At 38.8% G+C, this 22,621-nt stretch overlaps 1 protein-coding gene and 2 long non-coding RNA genes across 3 annotated transcripts in view; 2 read left to right on the top strand and 1 right to left on the bottom strand.

Moving 5' to 3' along the window:
- Positions 1 to 18,901, bottom strand: part of LOC129745158 (E3 ubiquitin-protein ligase UBR1-like) — a 104,931-nt gene extending 86,030 nt beyond the window's left edge. Inside the window, exon 1 of the mRNA XM_055738077.1 lies at positions 18,606 to 18,901. Within this exon, the coding sequence (XP_055594052.1) occupies positions 18,606 to 18,762 (157 nt within the window). The 5' untranslated portion in view covers positions 18,763 to 18,901. The remainder of the gene's footprint in view (positions 1 to 18,605) is intronic.
- A 476-nt stretch (positions 18,902 to 19,377) lies between these two features.
- LOC129740404 (uncharacterized) lies at positions 19,378 to 20,638 on the top strand. The gene is made up of 3 exons (XR_008736231.1): positions 19,378 to 19,524; positions 19,590 to 20,054; positions 20,123 to 20,638. It is a non-coding gene; the product is annotated as an uncharacterized LOC129740404 (long non-coding RNA).
- A 290-nt stretch (positions 20,639 to 20,928) lies between these two features.
- LOC129739858 (uncharacterized) lies at positions 20,929 to 22,375 on the top strand. The gene is made up of 3 exons (XR_008735994.1): positions 20,929 to 21,404; positions 21,461 to 21,587; positions 21,648 to 22,375. It is a non-coding gene; the product is annotated as an uncharacterized LOC129739858 (long non-coding RNA).
- Positions 22,376 to 22,621: the final 246 nt, after the last annotated feature.

Here is a 22,621-nt window from a genome sequence, read left to right on the forward strand (position 1 = left end):
AATGGAAGCCAACAAATGGAAACAAATATGGCATGGAAAGGTACACACTTAATCTTTTCTCCTGTGGTCGGAACGATTTCGTCCTGTATTTTCAACAGCTGAAATTACAGGACGATCTCGGGACAGAAAAAGAGCTCAGGAAAACAACTGTCAAACTGTCCTGTAGGCTCGAAACGCGTTCCTCCGGCAATTTACAGGTAGTTTTGAAATTCTCCTGAACGTTCGAAACGGACTCATTCCGAGAATTATTGGAAATTCTGAAATCGTTTTGCATTCTCTTTTTTCGAATCAAAATAAATAAAAAATACTGTTCAAACTTTAATTTATTCTACAAATTTTATTTTGCACTATCATTTTCACACAGAACACATTAAAAATAACACTTTTAAATCACTTTATTATAGAGTAACCGGAAGGTATAATAACACACTTTTCTGGATCGGTGGTGGCATTCCTCATTGTGCTTTATTCCACTTCCTGGTCGGTAGGACTTGTTGCCTCATGCTCTGGGTGGAATTGTTTTCTTGCACTTTCACCATTCTGCATCTCAAGGGAAAAGGCTGAGTGGTTATTCTGCAACGCTATTCAGTTGAACCGTCTGCCGAAAGCCGTACGTTTAGCCTAAACCACAAAAAAAACCTTAAAATATACGCCATTCGAATATTTTCTTACGTTTCTTACAGGCTTCAATTTTTCCTAATCGGTTTTCAGTCTATCGTTGCTGCGATTATTCTCCGCTGGGTTTTTGTGCCAAGCTACACTTACTTGGGCGAGGCGAGTCTTCCTTCACACATCCACTTTTAGAAAATTTGAAACTAAACTTGAAAAAAAATTACGATGCAGCTGTGACACCGCACACGATAGAAACAGGATAGTAACAGCTACTTGTTCATCGGCATTGGCAAAAAACGCGCGAAACCAGATGAGCCTGTGGCACATGTGGGCACTGTCCTGAATTTCTGGACGATTGTTCGAGTACCTGTGCACTCGTAAACATTCAATACTGGATGTCAGGTTAAACAAAACGTTACGAGATTCGATCAGATATCCTTTCGAATTTCGTGAGGATGAAGCATTTTCCTGTGATTCGGAGGGTCAGATTCCCGAGCGGAATTTTTGCAATTTTAGTGTGTACTTGGCTACGAGATATGTTTCTACGATTGTTATAGACCCTTACGCTGTATGGGTTTGGCTATGATTATTAAAGATCACGACCTCCATTCAGCAGGGGGTGAATGGAAGGACAGGCGGGGGGAGGGGGATCTCTTATCAGTTGTTTAACTTAAATCCAGAACATATCAAGCAAAAACAACCATATTTTATAGGTAAGATTGTTTGCGTACGATTTATTTGAGACCCTCCTTTTTCAGGGCGAAGCTTAAGGAAACAGATTAAAATTACCAGAACTTTAACACAAATTTATAGATCAAGATTCAGTATATTAGTTTAAGTTATCTTTGTGTTGCAATTCGAAACTCCAGCTGCAGCTCTCATTTTATACCGGTTGCTCATGAATTATGTTATAATTTGATTTAAAATAATGCCAACAAAACAATAAACATTTGAATAATTTCTGAAAATATCATTTGGTTTTGAAAGGTGTAGCGAAGCGCACCGGATCAGCTAGTAACGTATAAAAGTATCCAGACTACATCGAGAGACATTGAACAGATCTTACTTTGGGTGACGAGGAAAGTGGACCGGATATTTACGGGATCAGGGAGTTATGAGATAATAGGAGAGAGAATTTGGAAAAGGAGAAGGATTGTGGGGGATCTGGGCAGCCTCTTGGAAGCGTCTCGGTCACTTTTTTCGGTACTAGAAGAGGCACGTTTGGTGAATTTGCGAAATCGCGTGTAAAAAGTTTTCTCAACACCAATTAGTGAGAACCTACTTAATTTAGACCCCGACACATGCATGGTCTTTCACCACTAGTTCGCAAAAGTGAAATCATAATATCGTGTCGAAATAGTTGCACCGTGATAAAGTGTACCACCTTAAGCCAATACAAGGTGATTTCGAGCGACCGAGGGATTTGCGACATGTGACAATCTATGACGGCCAACATCCTGTGTGGTGGCGGCTTATAGAATACTACCACTGGGATCAGGTATCAGGTATCAGAAAAGGGGTAGGCTTGAAAGCGGCACGTTATCCAAACAAATGGGAAAATTGTGCCTAGCCTTTTTTTTACAGATTTCATCATATACCTGAGAAACCTGAAAACCATAAAGGGATTAGAAAATAAATAAATATTTAGGGCATGAAGCCGATCCCCGTAGGAATTTTGAAGCATTGAAGCTTATAACCACATTGGGTGAAAAATGACAGATTGATATTTTAGTTTAAATTCTTAGAATGAGGCACACTTATATCAGGATAGGCGAGAGTACATAAAAGCTTTCTAGCAATCGAAAAACAGGCATATATGAGCTAAAAGAATCATACATTAGGGGCCGTCCATAAATGATGTCACGCGTTAGGGGGGGAGGGGGTGCTTCGATTTTTGTGACAATTTGTGACATGGGGGGAGGGGGGTCTGCTTGATCGTGACATCACTTATCATTACAAAAAATCAGCAAAACGATAGCAAATAATTTAATACCAAATTCAATAAAACTATACTTGCACCATTCATTTAATGAATAATAATACTCATGTAATCACTTTTGGTAAATTTTACGAGAATAGAAAAGTTCACAAGAACACTTTCACTGCAACACTCAGGAAAGTCTGTTCCACTGAAATTGTGGCAAAACGTGAACAGGATTGCTTGGCTATTCTAACCTGTGGAGAAGATTTGGATTGCGAATGGATTGAAGAAGAGGAACTAGATTTGGATGGTTTCAACATCGTCGCTGATACTGCAGCTACTGTCTCGACTTTCCCGGCCATTGATATGGAAAATCATCAACATAATCCTTGGACTCATGATTGAAATGTGTTTTAAGCAATGATTAAAGGCTTGTTAAAAGTGGGTAATTTTTTTTTTTAATTCTTTGAATAAAACCGATGAATTTTAAAAAGCAACATTTTTAATCAAACTTCTAAAGGGTTGAAAATTTCACTCCAGGGGGGGGGGGGGGTTGGGAAAACGTGACGTAATACAAAAGGGGGGTTACGGAATTTGTGACAATCTGTGACAGAGGGGGGAGGAGGGGTTAATTTTTTCCAAATTTTGCGTGACATCATTAATGGACAGCCCCTTATTGATTCACAACTTCAAAATTCAGGAGATTTGAGTTTACAACGATTAGAAAATGTTCTAACCAGGATGCTACCATGAGGGCAAATAAACGATTTTATAATGGCAAAGTTGGCATTTAGCCTATCCACATAGGGATTTTTAAGCAATGAAGCTTTTTTTCAATCAAAATATTGGAAATAAGTACATTTTTTTAAACTTCCTTTGTTAAATTCTGACATACATTAAAAAAAAAAAGAAGTCGGGCAAAAGAGGGACATGTACACACTAAGTGGAAGGTAAATATAGGTACAACAGTACCTCTGAATCATAGCGATTATTGCAAGTGGAGTGGATTGCCAACCATTGTAGGTTTCTTAGGGTTGGATGCCTTCTCTCGACGAACCATCGGCCGTGGAAGCCCTAGAAGTCAATTCGAAGGCCAAGCCACATAGACATAGGCTGGACCTTGCTACCGATGGGGGAATCATACATACATACATACATACAATAGTACATCTGAATCATAGCTTAACCATAAAGCAGATTCAGAGCACAAAGTCTTGATTTTATATATTTTTATTTAACTGACCAGTTAGCGCTCTGGTTAGAGGACTTCAATGAGCTTCTGTGACGCCAAATTTGAAACAGGCGATATTAACACTGCACGAAGCTGTAGCAGTGGATTCCAGAACCAGGATTGACGTATGATACGGAATATCAGAGTACGATATTAGAGGAGCTTTGACTCTTCTTAACACTATACCATTCTAAAGCTAAGGGAACATGTGTCAATACAAGAGAAGTGACATATATTAGGTGAAACAGATATGACTGTCGACATGCGGTACAAGTTTTGATCAAAAACTTGATTTAATAGGGAACATTGAGGCCTTTAGGCAACCCTAAAAAAAATATATTTTTTTGAAATTTTTTTTTCCACGGAAACGATATTTGTACGGCTTCAATGATTGAATAACCATGATGCAATTTATACAATTTAATATCTTTATATAAACGGACGTTTATATCTACAAAATTCTGTTGCCAATCCAAAGATAGAAGGGACTGAATACTTGTCCATTATAAGGAAAATACACTAATTTTGCGCTTGACGTAACAGATATAACTAACGTAATTTAGATCATATGCTTCTATGATTTCAAATCGGTTAATATTAACAGATAGCCAGAAGCAATGGGACCGTAAGAGATTTTATTGAACGGAGTTACTAGGAGAGCAAAGAGATTTGTTAAATGAAAAATCATATTCCAAATTGGTAGAACGAGAAAATATGGAAGAATACAGCTTGTGCAAATGCAAGTACTACATATGCACTATTGGCATACCCTTCTCGAGAGAAAATACGTACAAAGGTTAAAAAATACTAGCAAGAATTTAAAACTGATTCAGATTCAAAACATTTCCTTCCAATGTTTTGAACTTGAAAAACTTCTGAACTCTGCATGCAATTGTTAGGGCGTGAAACACCCTACAACAAAACCGCTGGGCTCACTGCTGGCAGCCTATTGTCAGCTGATCGACGCGACAACCAGCGGGATGAAAACACAAACAAGTGTGCTTTTATTATTGTTGTCCAAGCGAGTCGCACGTCCCTTTTAAGTTCGTCAATAAAAGTCTCATTTTAGCATGTAAATCTCGCGTGTATTTTAATTCGTGTATCGGCATTTCCCGGTACATAACAGTGGCGACGAGTCGGTCGTGTAATTTACGCGAAATTTGTAAAATTATCGCGAAATTACTTCCCCCACGCGGAAACGACGTCGGTGTGAAATGAATACGAGTGATTCTAACCACACTCCCGATCCATCGGCTGGATCAAATGGGTCCCTCAACGGTCTCCCAAGTGGACAGCAGTTCCACCCGGCTGGCATGCAGCAAAGTTTTATTCGCCCCACACAGTTCGGTCAGCAGCCACCGACGGGACTTCTTCTACAGTTCCCCGGGCAACAGCAACAGCAGCAGCAGTCGTCGCAATCATCATCACACCACCTCTCAGCATCCGATGCACTCCTCACCCAGCTCCTCCAACAGCAACAAGCATTTGCAACACAAATGCTAAACCAGCAGCAGGAATTCATGCGACAGCAGCAGGAAATGTTCCTCCGTGCGATGTCATCGCTTAGCATTCAGGTACCGTCCAACCCTGAGGTGATCCTGGATTCGCTTTCCCATCATATAAAGGAATTCAGGTACGATCCGGACAACAACATCACTTTTGCTGCTTGGTACGCGAGATATAACGATCTGTTCGAGCAAGATGCTTCCCGTCTCGACAACGAAGCAAAAGTCCGTTTGCTTCTCAGGAAGCTGGGTGCTGCTGAACACGAACGGTACGTTCATTTTATTCTCCCCAAACTGCCGAAAGATTACCCATTCGACGAAACCGTGCGAAAATTGGGAATCTTGTTTGGTGCGGCTGAATCACTCATCAGCAAACGGTATCGGTGCCTGCAAACAACAAAATCACCCTCCGAAGATTTTGTTACCTTTTCGTGCAGGGTAAACAAAAACAGCGTTGATTTCGAGCTGAGCAAATTAACCGAGGAGCAGTTTAAGTGCTTGTTGTTTGTTTGCGGGTTGAAGTCAGAGTGCGATGCCGACGTACGTACCAGACTGCTAGCAAAAATCGAGGACCGGGACGACGTTACCCTGGAGCAGCTTTCAGAAGACTGCCAGCGGCTGATGTGCCTCAAACGGGATACAGCCATGATCGAGGGGACCACCGGTCCAGCAGTGCAGTTCGTGAAGCAGAGTCTGCAGCAATTTTCTACAAATTCTCCGAAAAAAGTGAAACATACTAGTGCAAACAAAAACATTCCCCCAACCCCTTGTTGGAAGTGCGGCGCAATGCACTACACTCGTGTGTGCCCCTACAAGGACCACAAGTGTAGTGATTGTGGCCAAAACGGACACCGTGAAGGTTATTGTGTAACCGAGAAAAAAAGTGAAAGGCCAAACAAAACTTTTCGGGCACAATCTGTAAAAATTCAATCAGCGCAACAAAAACGAAAATTCGTGCAAGCAACAATCAACAGTGCTGAAGTGCAGCTCCAGTTGGACACTGGATCCGACATCAGTGTTGTGTCGAAGCGTGTGTGGGAGAAAATCGGGAAGCCTTCCACCACCCCCGCACTAGGAAAAGCATCCACTGCTTCTGGTGCCCCCCTCCAACTGCTCTTCAAATTCGCGTGTGATGTCAACGTCAATGGCCAGCAGCGCCGCGGCACATTCCACGTTGTCGACAAATCGCTGAACCTGCTTGGGATCGATTTGCTCGACGCATTTGGGCTCTGGTCTGTGCCAATTTCGTCTTTTTGCGACCAGATCACCAAACCGTCCACATCATTGAAGCAGCATAAACCAGCACTTCACCACAGCACCTTTCCACCCACAATCGAACGGTCTGGCCGAACGACGTGTGGACACATTAGCGAGCCATTCGGGAATTACGAGAGGGGAGAAGATCGGTACCAATGATTCCTCCAGCGACACCGAACAATCTTGGTCGATATCCAGAACAGTCTCCAGATTTTCCACCGATGTCCCGTTGCTCTCTACATCTCCTACTCCTCACCACCAAGCTCTGCTGATATGGTAGGGTTCCAGTCAGCGACCGATCAAACAGCTGTCCAGGTGCCTCGTCGTTCTTCTTGGACCAGAAGACCGCCGATTCGGATTAACCCGCACCAGCTGTATTAAGGGAGGAGATGTTAGGGCGTGAAACACCCTACAACAAAACCGCTGGGCTCACTGCTGGCAGCCTATTGTCAGCTGATCGACGCGCCAACCAGCGGGATGAAAACACAAACAAGTGTGCTTTTATTATTGTTGTCCAAGCGAGTCGCACGTCCCTTTTAAGTTCGTCAATAAAAGTCTCATTTTAGCATGTAAATCTCGCGTGTATTTTAATTCGTGTATCGGCATTTCCCGGTACATAACAGCAATAATTGACCTTGACCTATTTTCTCCCCCGCCCAGATACAGCCTCATTGATTTCCAATAGACAGAAATATGAGATAAACGTATCTGGGAAGTACTGGATAAGTCGCCTCGTACGACATGGACCAGTATCCCAGTGGCAGTATTCTTTAGGCCGCTGCCACACAGCCAAAAAAGTGTCGAAATAGTTGCACCGTGATAAAGTGTACCACCTTAAGCCAATACAAGGTGATTTCGAGCGACCGAGGGATTTGCGACATGTGACAATCTATGACGGCCAACATCCTGTGTGGTGGCGGCTTATAGAATACTACCACTGGGATACTAGTCCACGTCGTAAAAGGCGACTCATCCAGTACTTCCCATATGTGTTAGTCATTCTTCAAATGCGACTATCACATTGGGAGGGGGGAATTTTGAAGTTCCAAGCCAAGTTTTCTTCAGGGAGGATTCACCAATTGTGCTTATTTTTTTTTTTTTTTTTTGTGGCGTTTAAATAGCTCGGGGAGCTGACGCTGGAAATGAAAATTAGAATAGTTTGGAGAAGAAAATTTAAAGTTTAGAGAGGCAGCGTAGAATAGTAAGCGATCTTGAGACGTTGGTTAAACCATCAAGCACTTCATTATATCCATGGAATATGGATAAAATGCAGTTCAAGATAATAAACCAACCCCTCCCGATACCAGTTGGAGGAAGGACATGGGCGGGTTCGAGACTGGCCTCTACATACTCCCCACGCAACTAACTACATTTAATTTTTGTGTTATTAAAGGAATCATTTTAACTTATCTTATATGTTTTTCCTTCCTTCGTCGTCGTCTGTTGAACGTCTGCTTCGTGGCTCCGCCCCAATTCCACTGGTATGTGTGATGGGTTTCGTGATAGTTGTCTCGGGGTCCAGTCATCAGATGACTCCGAATCGTATGCGCAGGGGTATATGAAATTAAAAGAAAGAGAAAAGGAGAGGAAAGAGAAATATAAAGGAAGGAATTAGTTTTTGCATGAAGTAATTAAAGTGTTATTTGCTGTTTTTCCCTAATTTTTTGCCTTTCATTTTCTAAATTTTGAAATTTTTGTTTTTCTTTTTAGAGTTTTTCCATTTCATTGCTAATCAAACTATTTTACCAAAATATGGATGTGAGAGCCTGTTTTGCTTTTTGGAGCAAGCCTATTTCAAACTAATAAAAATTCTAGCTCAAATTAATAGTAGAAGTAAGCTACCTTATTCCTATCACAACATCACAAAATCATGAAAATTTACCAGAATATGGATATAAGAGCACATCTTACCGTTTGAGCAACGCCCTACCCTACCTACCTCACATAGTTGAATGTTAAAATCCATCATAATTTAAAAAAATCTACATAGGGGTTCTATTAAAATATACCGCATGCCTATTGTAAAATGCCCGAAATCAGTAATTAGGACTACCTACTCATTGTTATTCTTCAAAACCGTACATTCTAATATATACTTCCATAGATGAATTTCAAACTAAACCGAAAAACGTAAAGATTTGCTAAAAATGAATAATTAAATAAAAAGCAAAAAAACGTCTTACCAAATGAAATATAACATTTTTTAAACAACAGCATTCCCATCCAATGAGCCTCTAGTTCTTGTAAAATGCTTGATTTAAGAATAAGCCAACGAAATTCATAAACCGCAAATACACACTTACTAGAGCATTGGGGAGGCGAATACCATAACCTTTACCTAACATCGTAATACTTTTCACACGTTTTCTCTATTTTTAATTCTATAAGACTAAACCATCTAACTACCTAACCAAACGAATTATGCCCTATTGAAAGTATCAACTTTTATTATGTTAAATTGTGATACTTTCACTACCAAATGTTGCGATTGTTCTGCGGAAGGGAGGGCAAGTGTTTCAACTCCCATTCATCTTATCAACATGGATCATGAAAAAAAATAGACATCTTTGAACCTACTGCTGAATTTAAACTAAATAAAGATGTCCAGCTCCTCTTCTAATTTAGGCCATATTATGACACCATGTTTAACAAGATTGTGTGTAACGACACTGTCGAGTTGAATTCTTTTAAATTTTGTAAACACCCGCTCCAAGGTGGTTCTGTGCCTGTGGGTCTCAAAGTGGGGGAAGGAGGGTGTATAATAATCCTACCTTAAGCAGAACGTTGTTAAGGTCTGCGCTATAGCCATCAGGCACTGGTGCAAAGGGCCGCATTTTTCCTGGCAAGTCGTGGGATTCAGATTATACACACGATTTTCAAATTTTCATCCTGTATGGGATACCCCGCTTCATGCGTTGATATGAAGGTGCAGTGGTTTTTGTGTGTGATGGAAATATGTGTGGAATTCTTTGATAGAAATGCTTTCTACTAAGGTTGCACAGATAAATCTGCAGCACAAAAGAACCGCTACACTGAACTTATGTCGTTTACTCAATTTCCGAAATGGAACGTTTCACTTAGGGAATTTGCTCAAACCAAACTTTACTGTGTTCAGTGTAATTGGAATGACTAATGCCCGAATAATGCCTCGTGCATGTATATTGATAAACAATTCTTTAAATGCAACACTTATACCCAATCTAACAACAAGAGATATTTGCGTTTTTCAGGTTTCGCTGCCTGATAGAAAATACGTCTACTGTTCAGTATACTCACCATATGAACAATAATCCCCTACGGATGATTTAAAAAATGTCATTTCATTCTGTGAATCACAAAATATACCTCTTGTAATATGGGCTGTGCCAATGCTCATCATTTTGTATGGGGTAGCTCAGATATCAATCTGAGAGGCTCAATTTCAATGGAATATTTAAGCAGCACTGATTTAGATATACCGTGGTTGAATTAAAAGGAATCTTTCGATTGCTTTGATTCAGTTGAATCATTCAACCAAGTAGGCTCACAACACAACAGAGTAAACTTTGTTCAAGAACAATTTCTCAGGTAATTTCAAATTGGCATGTGCCTAACGAAGAATCGATTTCTGACCACAGGTTTATCTATTTTGAACACTCAGGTGAATTTTTAGAAACAATTACATTCAGAAACCCAAGAACAACTAATTGGGACCTATATTTGGAGCATCTTGCTAATAAAATTCATGGATATACACCTGAAATTACTACTCCTCTTGAGTTGGATGAAGTGGTTGCAAAAACCACCGAAATTATTTTGAATTCTTATGAAGAAGCATGTCCCTTACGCACGTTGAAATTCAACAAAAACAGTACACCATGGTGGAACTCAAATCTCAGTAAATTACGAAAGAACTGCAGACGCTCTTGGAACCGAAGGTGCACGGAAGGTTCTGATGCTTTCAAGTTGGCTCGCCGAGCTTACCGGAAAGTAACAAGAGCTGCCGAGCGCTCAAGTTGGCAGAGCTACTGCACCAACATTTCAGGCTTGCAGGAAGCAAGTAGGTTAAATAAAGTCTTAGCCAAATCAAACGATTATCAGGTTTCATACCTTAAAACCCCTAGTGGTGATTATACATCAAACGACGAAGAAACATTAAGTTGTCTATTCTGTGTAATTCAATTCTGGCCTATGGGTGTCTAGTGTGGTGGCAGAAAGGAGAAGTTGCAACAGTTCGGACAAAACTAAATCACTTTCAAAGAATGTGTCTCTTAGGGATGTCCGGATCGTTCACTACAACTCCTACTGCAACACTAGAAGCTCTGTTTTCTATCAAACCTCTACACTTGTTCCTAAAACAGGAAACCTTCTCATGTGCTTTTCGTCTACAGGCAGTTGGTTTCTGGCTGTCAGGAAATATCGAAAGTTCATCGAGTCATACAAATGTGTGGCCTGAATTAGTTAGATTAAACAAGTTTAATTTAGCGCCAAACGATTTAACACTCTCGAGTAGTTTTCCCTATATAGGGTTTAAAGTCAAATTTCCTTCTCCTCAAGAATGGTTATCAAGTTTCGTAGAGGACCAAATGTTCTCTCATATTGTATTCTATACTGATGATTCATTATCAAACGGCCGTGCAGGTGCAGGAATTAACTGCCACGAGTTGAACATAGAACATGCTCAACCTCTAGGAAAATATTGTACAGTCTTTCAGGCTGAGCTTTTATGTATGGAGTGCAAATTGCACTTCAAAAGAAAATTATGTTCAGAACAATTTATTTCTGTTCAGATAGCCAAGCAGCTATCAAATCACTTAGTGCTTCCAGTTCTAGATCAAAACTGGTAATCGCATGCCGGAAAGCAATCGAAGAACTTGCCGAAGGCAATGGATTAAACCTTCTATGGGTACCCGGACATAAGGGAATTTTTGGAAACGAACGCGCCGACGAACTCGCAAGAGCTGCATCGGAAAAGGAATTTTACGGACCAGAGCCGGCTGTCCCAATATCGCCATGTTGGTTCAGAAACCAAATTCAAACCTGGTCCTCTAACCAGCATAAACGATACTGGCAAGAGTTGGACACTTGTCGCCAAACAAAATTATTTTTAGAAAAACCATCTCCAGTGATATCGAGTTACTTGTTAACTTTAACCCTTTCCTTCCCATGGTAGCACAGGTGATCCACAACTTTGCAAAGCTCGCATTTCAACTGGGCGCTTTGGATCAGCACCATTTTTTCACCGAATGTGTAGATAAGAGTGAAGAATCATTGCACGAAATTTGAAGAAAATCGGTTCGCTAGGTTTTGCTGGGCAGATCAAAAACTGCAAAAAAGTCGGATTTTTTTCTAATTTAAATCAAGTTGTCATTTGTTGTATAATAACTTGCCAAGTTTTTATATTTTTTTTCAAATAAAAATACTGACGTGCTGAAGGTTGCTTATGCAAGCAGAATCAAATGATGGTTTACTTAGATTTCAACTAAAACATGTAAATTTTTGAGTAAGTAAAGTGGATCACTGGTGATACACTGGGAACAAAACGTACTTTTCTTCTAGTGAAGCTTCTATCAATACTCATGAAAATCATTTCGTCAACAAAAAAATCGCTTCAGGATAGTTATTTTATCTGCTTAAATGACCACATGTCTCGAAATATTTGTAAAAATACGTGATTTTCTCGAAAAACGGCATGTTTTGTTTTCCTTGCGCAAAGTGTCATGGCGGCCATTGTTCCAAGGCAAAAATGAAAATTTCAAATATTTCAATAAATAGACTTTCGAGGGATGCGTATACCAAAGAATTTTTTCTATCAAATATGATCGTTTTAGTTTGTCATCAATGAAGTGATGAAATTCCATGTTTTTATGCAATTATTTCCTGTTTTTCATTTGCACCCTATGCGTTGTTATCTTCCCAATGGAGCACATATGATCCACCTCAAAACCCAAATTTATCAAATGGATCATTAAAGTAGGCTTAAATTATGCATCTTTTGTTCTAGAACTTTCGCTGTAAATCAATATTTCTATTTTTAAAACGTGAAAAACCTCGTGGGAAGGAAAGGGTTAAGTAAATCTCATTGCAGCATCCTGACCCAAGGGGCTGAAAAAAGCAAACATTTCCGTACCAAGATTTCAGTCAAGAACCCTGCAGGAAGAAGAAAATTGAAACGAGTGAAACACGTACATAGGCAACATGGCCGTCTTCATTGCAACAATTTCAACCAGAGGCAATTTTTCATTAATCCTTAAAATGATATCTGCGGCTCGGGAATGTCAATCAAAGGGATCTTTGGTAACATTAATAAATTATGGTTGGGCACAAAATCCAGAGTTTTCAGTATAATTCTTGTTAAAATTGATTATAAATTTGCACTATGACAACAACAGATGCGTTTGGCAACCAAAATGTTACCCTATTCCGAGTCTGTTATGGGGTGAAGTGTTTAATTTCGGGAACCACACTGACGTTCTGGTACCAAAAATTTGGTACGTTGCGTTTGTATGCGATTTGACAGCTGTAACAGTAAACAACAGTAAACTCAACTATCACATGTACAACATTCAGCGTGCTGAATCTCCACACCGAAAAAACTTTTCACATGAACGCTACGTGAAAATGTACATGGTTTTTTGCCACCATGAAAATCACGTGAAACCTACGTGAATTTCAGGTAGCAACCAAGAGCTCGCACAGCAAGCAAAATTCACGTAATTCTCATATGTGTTGTAGGTGAGTTCTATTTGAAGGGTATGTGGAAATAAGGTCGATCGAATGTGAATAGGAATTCGTTCTGCTACATGTCTTTCACATAAATTTTAAAGATGAACTACGTTAACGTAGTTAGTCTTTTCCGAACAAATGAATAAAAAAATTGATTTTTCAGACACATTTTATTTTTTGGAATAAGCACGCACTTATTAATAACCACACTATACACTTCACTTCACTTATATTTAAATTAAAATGTTTCGCCGCGACAATTCCATTCATGTCCCTTGTTAGCCGTTGCCTGTTCGTCCCAGCTGTCCAATTCCAAATTCTGTTGAAAAGGATAAAGATGTTAACAAAAATCATATACAACAAAATTTTAGATATATACTTACGAAAAATCAGTTCTATTACGCGTAATTTTTCTAACTGCCTGCACTAACTGTTGGATGGAAGCCATATTGCGAACTGTGTTCTTTCACATAGATTTTACGTGAGTAAGTTATTCAGAGCTACGTGAACATCACATAAAGTGCACCAAATCCCTTTGTACTTGGTGGATCACTGGATTTTCACGTAAATCGAATGTGCTTTCGTTTTGACAGCAAACAGCCATGTGAATTTCACGTACGAATCAAGTGAATTTGTATTAGCTTCGAAGTGATTCACGTAAGTCGGGCCAAAATTCACGTAGTGAGCGCCTACGTGCACCGAAAAAACTTTTCACATGAACGCTACGTGAAAATGTACATGGTTTTTTGCCACCATGAAAATCACGTGGAACCTACGTGAATTTCAGGTAGCAACCAAGAGCTCGCACAGCAAGCAAAATTCACGTAATTCTCATATGTGTTGTAGGTGAGTTCTATTTGAAGGGTATGTGGAAATAAGGTCGATCGAATGTGAATAGGAATTCGTTCTGCTACATGTCTTTCACATAAATTTTAAAGATGAACTACGTTAACGTAGTTAGTCTTTTCCGAACAAATGAATAAAAAAATTGATTTTTCAGACACATTTTATTTTTTGGAATAAGCACGCACTTATTAATAACCACACTATACACTTCACTTCACTTATATTTAAATTAAAATGTTTCGCCGCGACAATTCCATTCATGTCCCTTGTTAGCCGTTGCCTGTTCGTCCCAGCTGTCCAATTCCAAATTCTGTTGAAAAGGATAAAGATGTTAACAAAAATCATATACAACAAAATTTTAGATATATACTTACGAAAAATCAGTTCTATTACGCGTAATTTTTCTAACTGCCTGCACTAACTGTTGGATGGAAGCCATATTGCGAACTGTGTTCTTTCACATAGATTTTACGTGAGTAAGTTATTCAGAGCTACGTGAACATCACATAAAGTGCACCAAATCCCTTTGTACTTGGTGGATCACTGGATTTTCACGTAAATCGAATGTGCTTTCGTTTTGACAGCAAACAGCCATGTGAATTTCACGTACGAATCAAGTGAATTTGTATTAGCTTCGAAGTGATTCACGTAAGTCGGGCCAAAATTCACGTAGTGAGCGCCTACGTGAAAATCCAGGTGAATTTAAAGTTTTTATTTCGGCTGAGTGTGAAAATCCAGGTGAATTTAAAGTTTTTATTTCGGCTGAGTGCAGTATGTGGTAGTTGTGAATCAGATCCCGCATAGTCAAATACGATATGCTGAATCTTTAGTATTATTCGGTTCTGATTACATTAATAGTAACGTTTCACATTGCGTTTTGGCTAAATGTGCCTCCGCTAGAACGGATAAAATATCATTCTTGAAAGATACGATTATGTCACACATAAATTGTATGTTCGAAATATGAAGTTAATATGATTTTGCCACATACATTATATGATTTTCATCTTTGAAAATTACCATGGGTTCAAAATGGCCACCCTGGGAGAAAAAAGTTGGTGTGCCCTTTCAAGTATTAATTAAAACATTTTTATTAGGTAAGTATTACTCTATTAAAAACAAAATATCGATTATTGATCTCTTCTGTTCTCCCCCACAGGAAGCTTATCTCCGACTACGGGCCGACCGGGAATTAACGTCGCTTGATACCATTCGTATACGGGTCTTGGCTGCTGATTTTCCAGTGGAATACGAACGCGAGACATGTCCCTAATACGTACGTAGCATATTTATCTTTACTTATTTTTACAATAAATATTACAAAAATGTTTCGATAGCCAACACCTAACAATTTTTTATTTCCCTCCGAAAAACTAATTCCAACGAAATGAAACGCCATCGAGTAGGCAAGCAAGTAAACGCCTAGATCTAGGCAAATGTATGAGTGCAATGTAGGCTTATAATAATTATGTAAGGTACACCGGGGTAAGTGGGGACGGTTTTTCATATAGTTCAACTTTCAAAAATTATTAAAAAATCAGCAGTGGGTCAATTTTGATAAAATTGTGTTCAATGGCATGCAGAACATGTTGTTCACAAATGCGGAAGAGATGAGCTTGATAGACGCAAAGCGAAAAAAGTTATCACGTAAATTGTTATGGACGGCTGGTGTCTTCACTTACCCCGCTTTATGGGGTAAGTGGGGACGGTAGATTTTCCCTTTGATTCCTCAGGAAATTTTCAACAAATTTGTGTTTTTTTGGTTTAATACGTTACTTTATTGCTCGAACCGTCCGAAATTTTGAAAAAAAATCATGGTACTATTAATAAGGCATCTTTCAAAGATTATTGTGTGTAATCCGATATTATCGAAAATATAAACTTATTTTAAGAAAAATCGTATCTCTTTTACAGTTATTGGATAGATTACAAGTAAATTTAACATTCTTAAACATAACATAATTCTTAACATAATACTTAACATAATTCTTAACATAATGCGTCATTTTGCGCTTCCGTGTATTTGCCGGGATGCAAAAGGTCGCTAAAAACAATTCGTCAGGTTGGTTTTTACGTCGTTATGCTTCGTCGCGTAAAGTTTGTTGTCAAATTGTGAAAATTCGTGTAAATTCAATCGAAAACTGTGTCCAGGAGTGGTCTAAGCTGTCCTAATAAAATAACTGGCTCCAAATTAGCGTTGGTGAGTACCATCAGCTTCACTTTCCACTGTGTGAATGGTTAGTATCATTTTTTCATTCCAGAGGCAAACGAAATAATCAAATCAGATGTGCGATGCTCTTTTACACTCCTTTAACGGCCAGTAGCGCCAATAGTAGTGGTCGGAAATGTCCGGGTAGACTCCCAACGGCAAGTCCCACAATACAATAATCACAAATGCCATCGCTCAACGATTTCAGCGTGCTAATTGGATACTTTACCATTTAAAACCTTTCATCAAACAACTCCGAATGAAAAACTGAGGATTTGGGCCAATCAAATCAGTTTTAGTAACCAGAATTATCAAATGATCAAAAGGACATTTGCGCCAGAAGAGAAATGCATTATGTCGTAAGTACCACTTCATTTATAAGAACTGAATTAATGCAAGTTTCAAGTACATCATCATGTTTAGCGTTCAGTTTTACATTAAATTTCGAATTTGCAGACGAATTTGACCAGTAATAACAAAGTAAGAATTAAAAAGGAGTTTCGGAACTTTAAAATCGATTTTCTCAAAACATGCCAGGTGGTTCATACGACTTAATCAAAACAAACTCTAGAATTTACCTTTTTGCGAGGTGAATTTTTTCCACCCCTCTTTCGAGGTAAATTTTACCTTTTTTTCATTCACCTAGCAAAAAGGTAAATTTTACCTTTTTTCAATTCACCTAGCAAAAAGGTAGATTTTACCATTTTCTCATTCACCTAGCAAAATAGTAAATAATACCGTTTTCCCATTCACTGATTTAAAAGGTAAATGCTTGTTTGTTTGATTGGTTTCCAAGTCCTTTGTTCGCCAAGCTTGGCAGGTCCGGCTTGTCCGGAATAATATCTGAAGGCTGACGGGAATACAACACGAAGCTCTGTGGGCCGATCTGAAACAAAAGCAAAGTATTATGAAGAGAACCAGCACAACTAAATGAAATCTAAGAAAACACTTACCATTTTGTTCCGATTTTCATATATTGTGCACGAAGCAGAACTTGTTCCTAAACGGCAAAACAGCTTAACCTCAATAAACGGATTCGTCAAATAGTTACTTTTTTTCGAGATGATTTGTACCGTTTTGTTTAGCTCAATCCAGGTCAACTTCACCTCGCTACGAGGTAAGTTTTACCTTATTTGGATTTACCTTTCTTTCTAGGTGGATTATACTTTTTGATTCAGCTCAATTCAGGTGAACTTCACCTCGCTACGAGGTGAAATTTACCTTTTTTGGATTCACATTTTTTCTCGGTGAATTGTACCTTTTTTCATTCTTCGTTTCAGGTATATTTTACCTCGCTGTGAGGTGAGTTTCACCTCGAATAGGTAGAAGTTACCTTTTTGGCTTTTGCTAGCATTCACCTTTGCTGACTCGGTAAATTTTACCTTTTTATTGTTTTCCGTGCACTTTTATTTTAGGGCTTTAGATGAAGTGACTCGTTTTTAGAGAAAATGCGCATACATTCACGGAAATAACGAAGTTTTAGTTGAATTTTGCCTTTGCTGCATATAAAAGCCGTTGATGTGTGCCCAACAGACCTCTTGTATGTGTGAGTAGCAAAAGCCCTATATTTACCGAAGATAATTTCCTACAGTATTGGCCAAACATAACCTACTGTAGTACTACATTAAATTACTTATTTGAGTGCAGGGACCTATTCGTAAGTAATTTGTAACACATGCATATGAATTATTGTGAACTAATAAATAAATTTCATATTTTAGTCAAGTCTGAACGTATCCAGACTACAGAATATCCACAAGCGTAAAGGACATCTTTTAAGTTGATTGTAATAAATGATGACAATTTTAGATCTATAATAAATTTGATTCGTATTTCTTGATTATATAAAAACAACTAAGTAAAAAAACTTCCGCATTTGTATCTTGCTCTTACTGCCTGGGGTGGTTTATGGTTGTCCATGTAAATTAAAAGCAAAATTCAACCTTCATTTTACGAAACATCAATTTTGACATAAATAGTATCGTATAGTATAAATAGTTTTATTGAATTTAAATGCAATTAGCGCACTTCAATGTTAACAAAGAAAATACTAACCAAATCGAGATAAAAAAAGGTTAACTATGGTTAACTATCCAGAATTCTTTCTAAAAATAAAAGATTTGGCATCGTTACTCAATAAAATTACAATTACAATTTACAAGATAAGTGCCTCTATTACTTCCACTACAGAAAAGAACTATTATTCCAAAATTTTACATCATTGTCACAATATTTTTTTCAGATGCACCTATGCACTAGAAACGCTTCATGCTAAATCATTTACTTTTATATATACTCATACGGGCAGACAATACATACCTAAATCGGAATTTGGTTGTTGATTTACGTGTAGAAAATCAGGTGCTTTGCACTGTATGAATGTTGCAAAATCGAGCTGAGTCAGTGAATTTTCTTCGAACTTTGTTTTCCATATTTTCAATTGGTTTTCTTTATCTATTGGAGCGATCTCGTACATTGTATTTCGATTATTCCGTCTTTGAATGAAAATTATTAATATTTTTCTATTCCTTATTCAAGGTTAAATTTGCCACCAAGTTATTAACAATGACACGACCAGCTGCTTCGCTATTACACACTCAACCATTTAAACACATTTCATTCATTATACACGCTAAGCAAATGATACCAAATAGTACATATTTTGCACACACGCTAGAAACTATTAAACCATTTACGATTCAAAAATAACCATTTTTGACCTTTTCCCGGGAAATGTCATTTTATGAGTTCTCCATGAGAAGTCATAAAATGACTTCTAGGGGAGAAGTTCGAATATGGTTATTTTTCAACCGAATGGGATCCCGCATAGCAGAAAACCATACTATGAATCTTTCGAATTATTCGGTTCTGATTACATTAATAGTTAGAATTTCTTTCGCTAAAGTGCCTTCGCTAGAAACGAGTAAAAACTATTTCTAAAAGATACGATTAATCTTTCAAGAAACTAAATGAGTAATTTAGCAACGCGCCGATAAGATAAAATATTGTTCCTGGAAGATAAAACTAATAATCATGAAATAAAATTGATTATTTTAGCAACGCGCCCACAATTTTTCTGCTGTCATATCACACGTGGCCGAATTTGTGCCGCAAAAAATTCTCTCCCGGCACAGTTTTCGTAAATATAACTGTTTTAAGCCGGTCTGGCAGCCAACAGCATCGGTTCCGACGTAGCAAGGGATCAGTAGCCGACAGCGCCGGTTCCGGTTGTGCGAGGGTGAGTACACCGACTTATTTATTGTTAGTAGCTAATTTTTCTAAATATGAATAATTTTATTTCAGGCGCAGGTAGACGGGTGTCTCGCAGGCCTGCCTGTTACGTTCGAGTTTTATAACAATATTTTCATTGATATCCCGAATAGCAAAGACCATGGTATTAAAATAACCGAACAATGAATTTCAATTTAACACTTAATTTCATCGTATTATCTAAATATTTTTCGACTGCGTTTAATTTTGAAACCACCATTATTTTTAAAGTCACCGTGAAAAACATTGTTAATTCAAAATATTTCATAGTTTACGAAAATGACAGAAGGACAGTATCACCATAATTTTCTTGTGATAATGATTGTTACAATGTACTTCATGGTAAAATGTAAATCCAAACCAAAAAGAACATGGTAAATTTTTTGCTTTTTTTACACACTTTCAAATCATCGTGTAGAGATTCGTGTTTGTGCGCGCCATTTTTGCAAACAATTTTTGCGGTCAACTTTCATGATTTCGGACAGAATATTTTAGATGGTGAGTAGTGTTTTAAACTGATAACGTTTTTTCGAATTGTATTTTTTAAACATATTTTCTTCCTCTAGATGCTGATCCACGGCTTTAACAAAATGCCCGGGAGGACGATTGGCGGAGCCAGCAGAGGAAAACGAGCCGCCAAAAATTTGCTGTATCCGCCCATCTACGTGAAGGAAGGACAATCTCGCGAAGGATCCGGTTCTACTGGGTTTGCTGTCGCATATGCAGGCTGCATGAAAAGTGGCTTCCGGTCCACCAAGGAAAAGAACACGCAGTACTTGCGGCAGGTTGGAGCTGTGCTGATAACACATAGAACGGGTTCCGATCGTGGTGCAGGTATTAATCAAAGTGTAAAAAAATAGCGGAAAATTGTGAAATTTTTTAGAAAAAGTTTTTAAAATTATAGTGATTTCCTTACAACTTCAATACATATGCAAATAAGTATGTTGTATATTATTTTGAATTTTGTTTTATTTTTTTAACAAGGGATTTTGCAATAATTCAATCTTAATTAATCAGTTTGCTTAAGTTATTACTCTTTTTAAGGAATATTGTTCATGATTGATCGTGCTTTGTAATAAATGTAAGCCTAGTTTATTAAATGCACGACTTATCGTGAATAAAATTCCTTGAAAAGAGTGATAACTTGAGCAAACTATTCAAATTGATCATTAAAAACCATGAAATTTCACGGTTAGAACTATATTTACACACCATAGAAAAACCTAGATTTCCAGCTTCGTTAGAAAAATGGAAATAAACGTATTTTCATGGTTTTATTATGAAAAAGTGGAAGCTGTTATGACAATGAACTTCATATTTTTGAGTTTCCGAATGTATGGGAAATCGCCATTTTTTTCATGGTCACGCTGCATAACAATACCCCTTTTTCATGGTTATTTTCGCCAAAACAGTGAAATGTATGGTCGGAAACTATGAATTCCAATGTGCATTCACGGTATAGTGGACGATAATAAGCATTGTGTAAACCATTAAATTTATGGTTTGTGAATATGGAATTCATGGTTTTTTCATTGTACAATTCTATTCGGGATGATATAAGCGATACTGGCAACAAAGTTTTTAAATTACCCATCCCCATGTAGAGAATTGGCGTGCGCTGAAAATTTACCCAACTTTACATCGAATATACACGGCGTGTGAATAAACAAAATATACCACGCTCAGCGTGTAGAAACGGCCCAGGAACTGTCATCACTGTTTCCGGGTGAGTCAAACAAAAGTCGCCGCACGAGCAAGTGGTGGAGAAATCTTGTCGCTGGGAAAACCCGGAATTCCGGGAGGAAAACGCAACCGAGGGGCTTCAGTTCGCACCAGCAGCTAGCGAAGGTACGTCCTTTAGTCGGTAATCAGCCGAAACTCTGACGGGAATGCATTGTTCGCAGATTCATCCAGACGCACTCTAAGCCACGTTGCTTGCTGAGCGGTTAAGCTGAAGAGGAACCGAGATTGGAGTCGTCCAGACGGAACTTCAAAGCAACAAACGGGCAAAAATAATCGTGGGCCGCACAGGTAAGCAGCGAAACCCCCGTAGCCCAGTGAGATGAGTCTAACGTGCGCTTTCCCACACAGACGGCCTTTTTTTTGACACCCTTGATTCTTCTCATTTGTCGCTTGCGGAGCGCCTTTTCCGTGCCATCAACCACGGTGACATTGCGGATAATTCCACCAGTACCCCCTCACTGTTTTGTTGGTGTTTCGGTGACAAGTTCCTTCTTCGGCCGGAGCGGAATTGATCCTCAGTGAAACTTGAACAATCAGATCGACAATTGGAGGGGAACTGCTAAAGAGGGTCCGGATCAGCAGTAGCGTGGCATCAAAGTTTTCATTCTCCATCCGGTGTGGGACAGATCGGCTTTGACCAACTAGCCATCAAGTTCCCGCCCGATGATTCATCCGGAGATGAATGGGTCGGCTGCAAGGCAAGGTAAAGGTGCTCATCGATTTCCGTGGCGCAGATGCCGGGACGGCAACAGCAGTTCCAAGGGCTGGATTTCATCTTTAGCAGCTCCAGCGGTGCGCGAAGGCAGTGTCCCGCGAAAATCCATATCAGTGACGTCAGAAAAATCAGGGAGGAGAGTGGCACAGTCATGCAGGTGGCACTATCGGCGCCATCCAAGCCGTTTGGAAGCACGACACCGGATCTCAAGGAGGAGCACCCGGACGGAGGCGGGACAAAAAGGAGCCATCCTGTTGGCATGTCGTTGTTGTGAAATCCTGATGTAAGTACACGCACATGGACGGGGAAGTGTGGGATTTTATTCAAACTGTTGCCCCAATATAACCTCAACCAAACTTAACTTTGAATATTTTATTTTGGGCTACTGAAAGCCACAAACTCATTGTCACAAATGGCGCCCAACTAAATCGAACCATTTTAGCTTATCAGTTCGATTGAATTTTAAAGACTTTTCAATTGTCCAGTTATAATTATTATTGATTTTGATTCAATAATTGTATGTGATCATTTTTTTTATCGCTATTCATAGATATCATATCATTTGACTGCTTTGTTTTAGTATCGTTTTGTTCGTTCGATACTAGTT

The sequence above is a fragment of the Uranotaenia lowii genome, chromosome 1 (genome assembly GCF_029784155.1).
Source record: "Uranotaenia lowii strain MFRU-FL chromosome 1, ASM2978415v1, whole genome shotgun sequence".
Lineage (NCBI taxonomy): Eukaryota > Metazoa > Arthropoda > Insecta > Diptera > Culicidae > Uranotaenia > Uranotaenia lowii.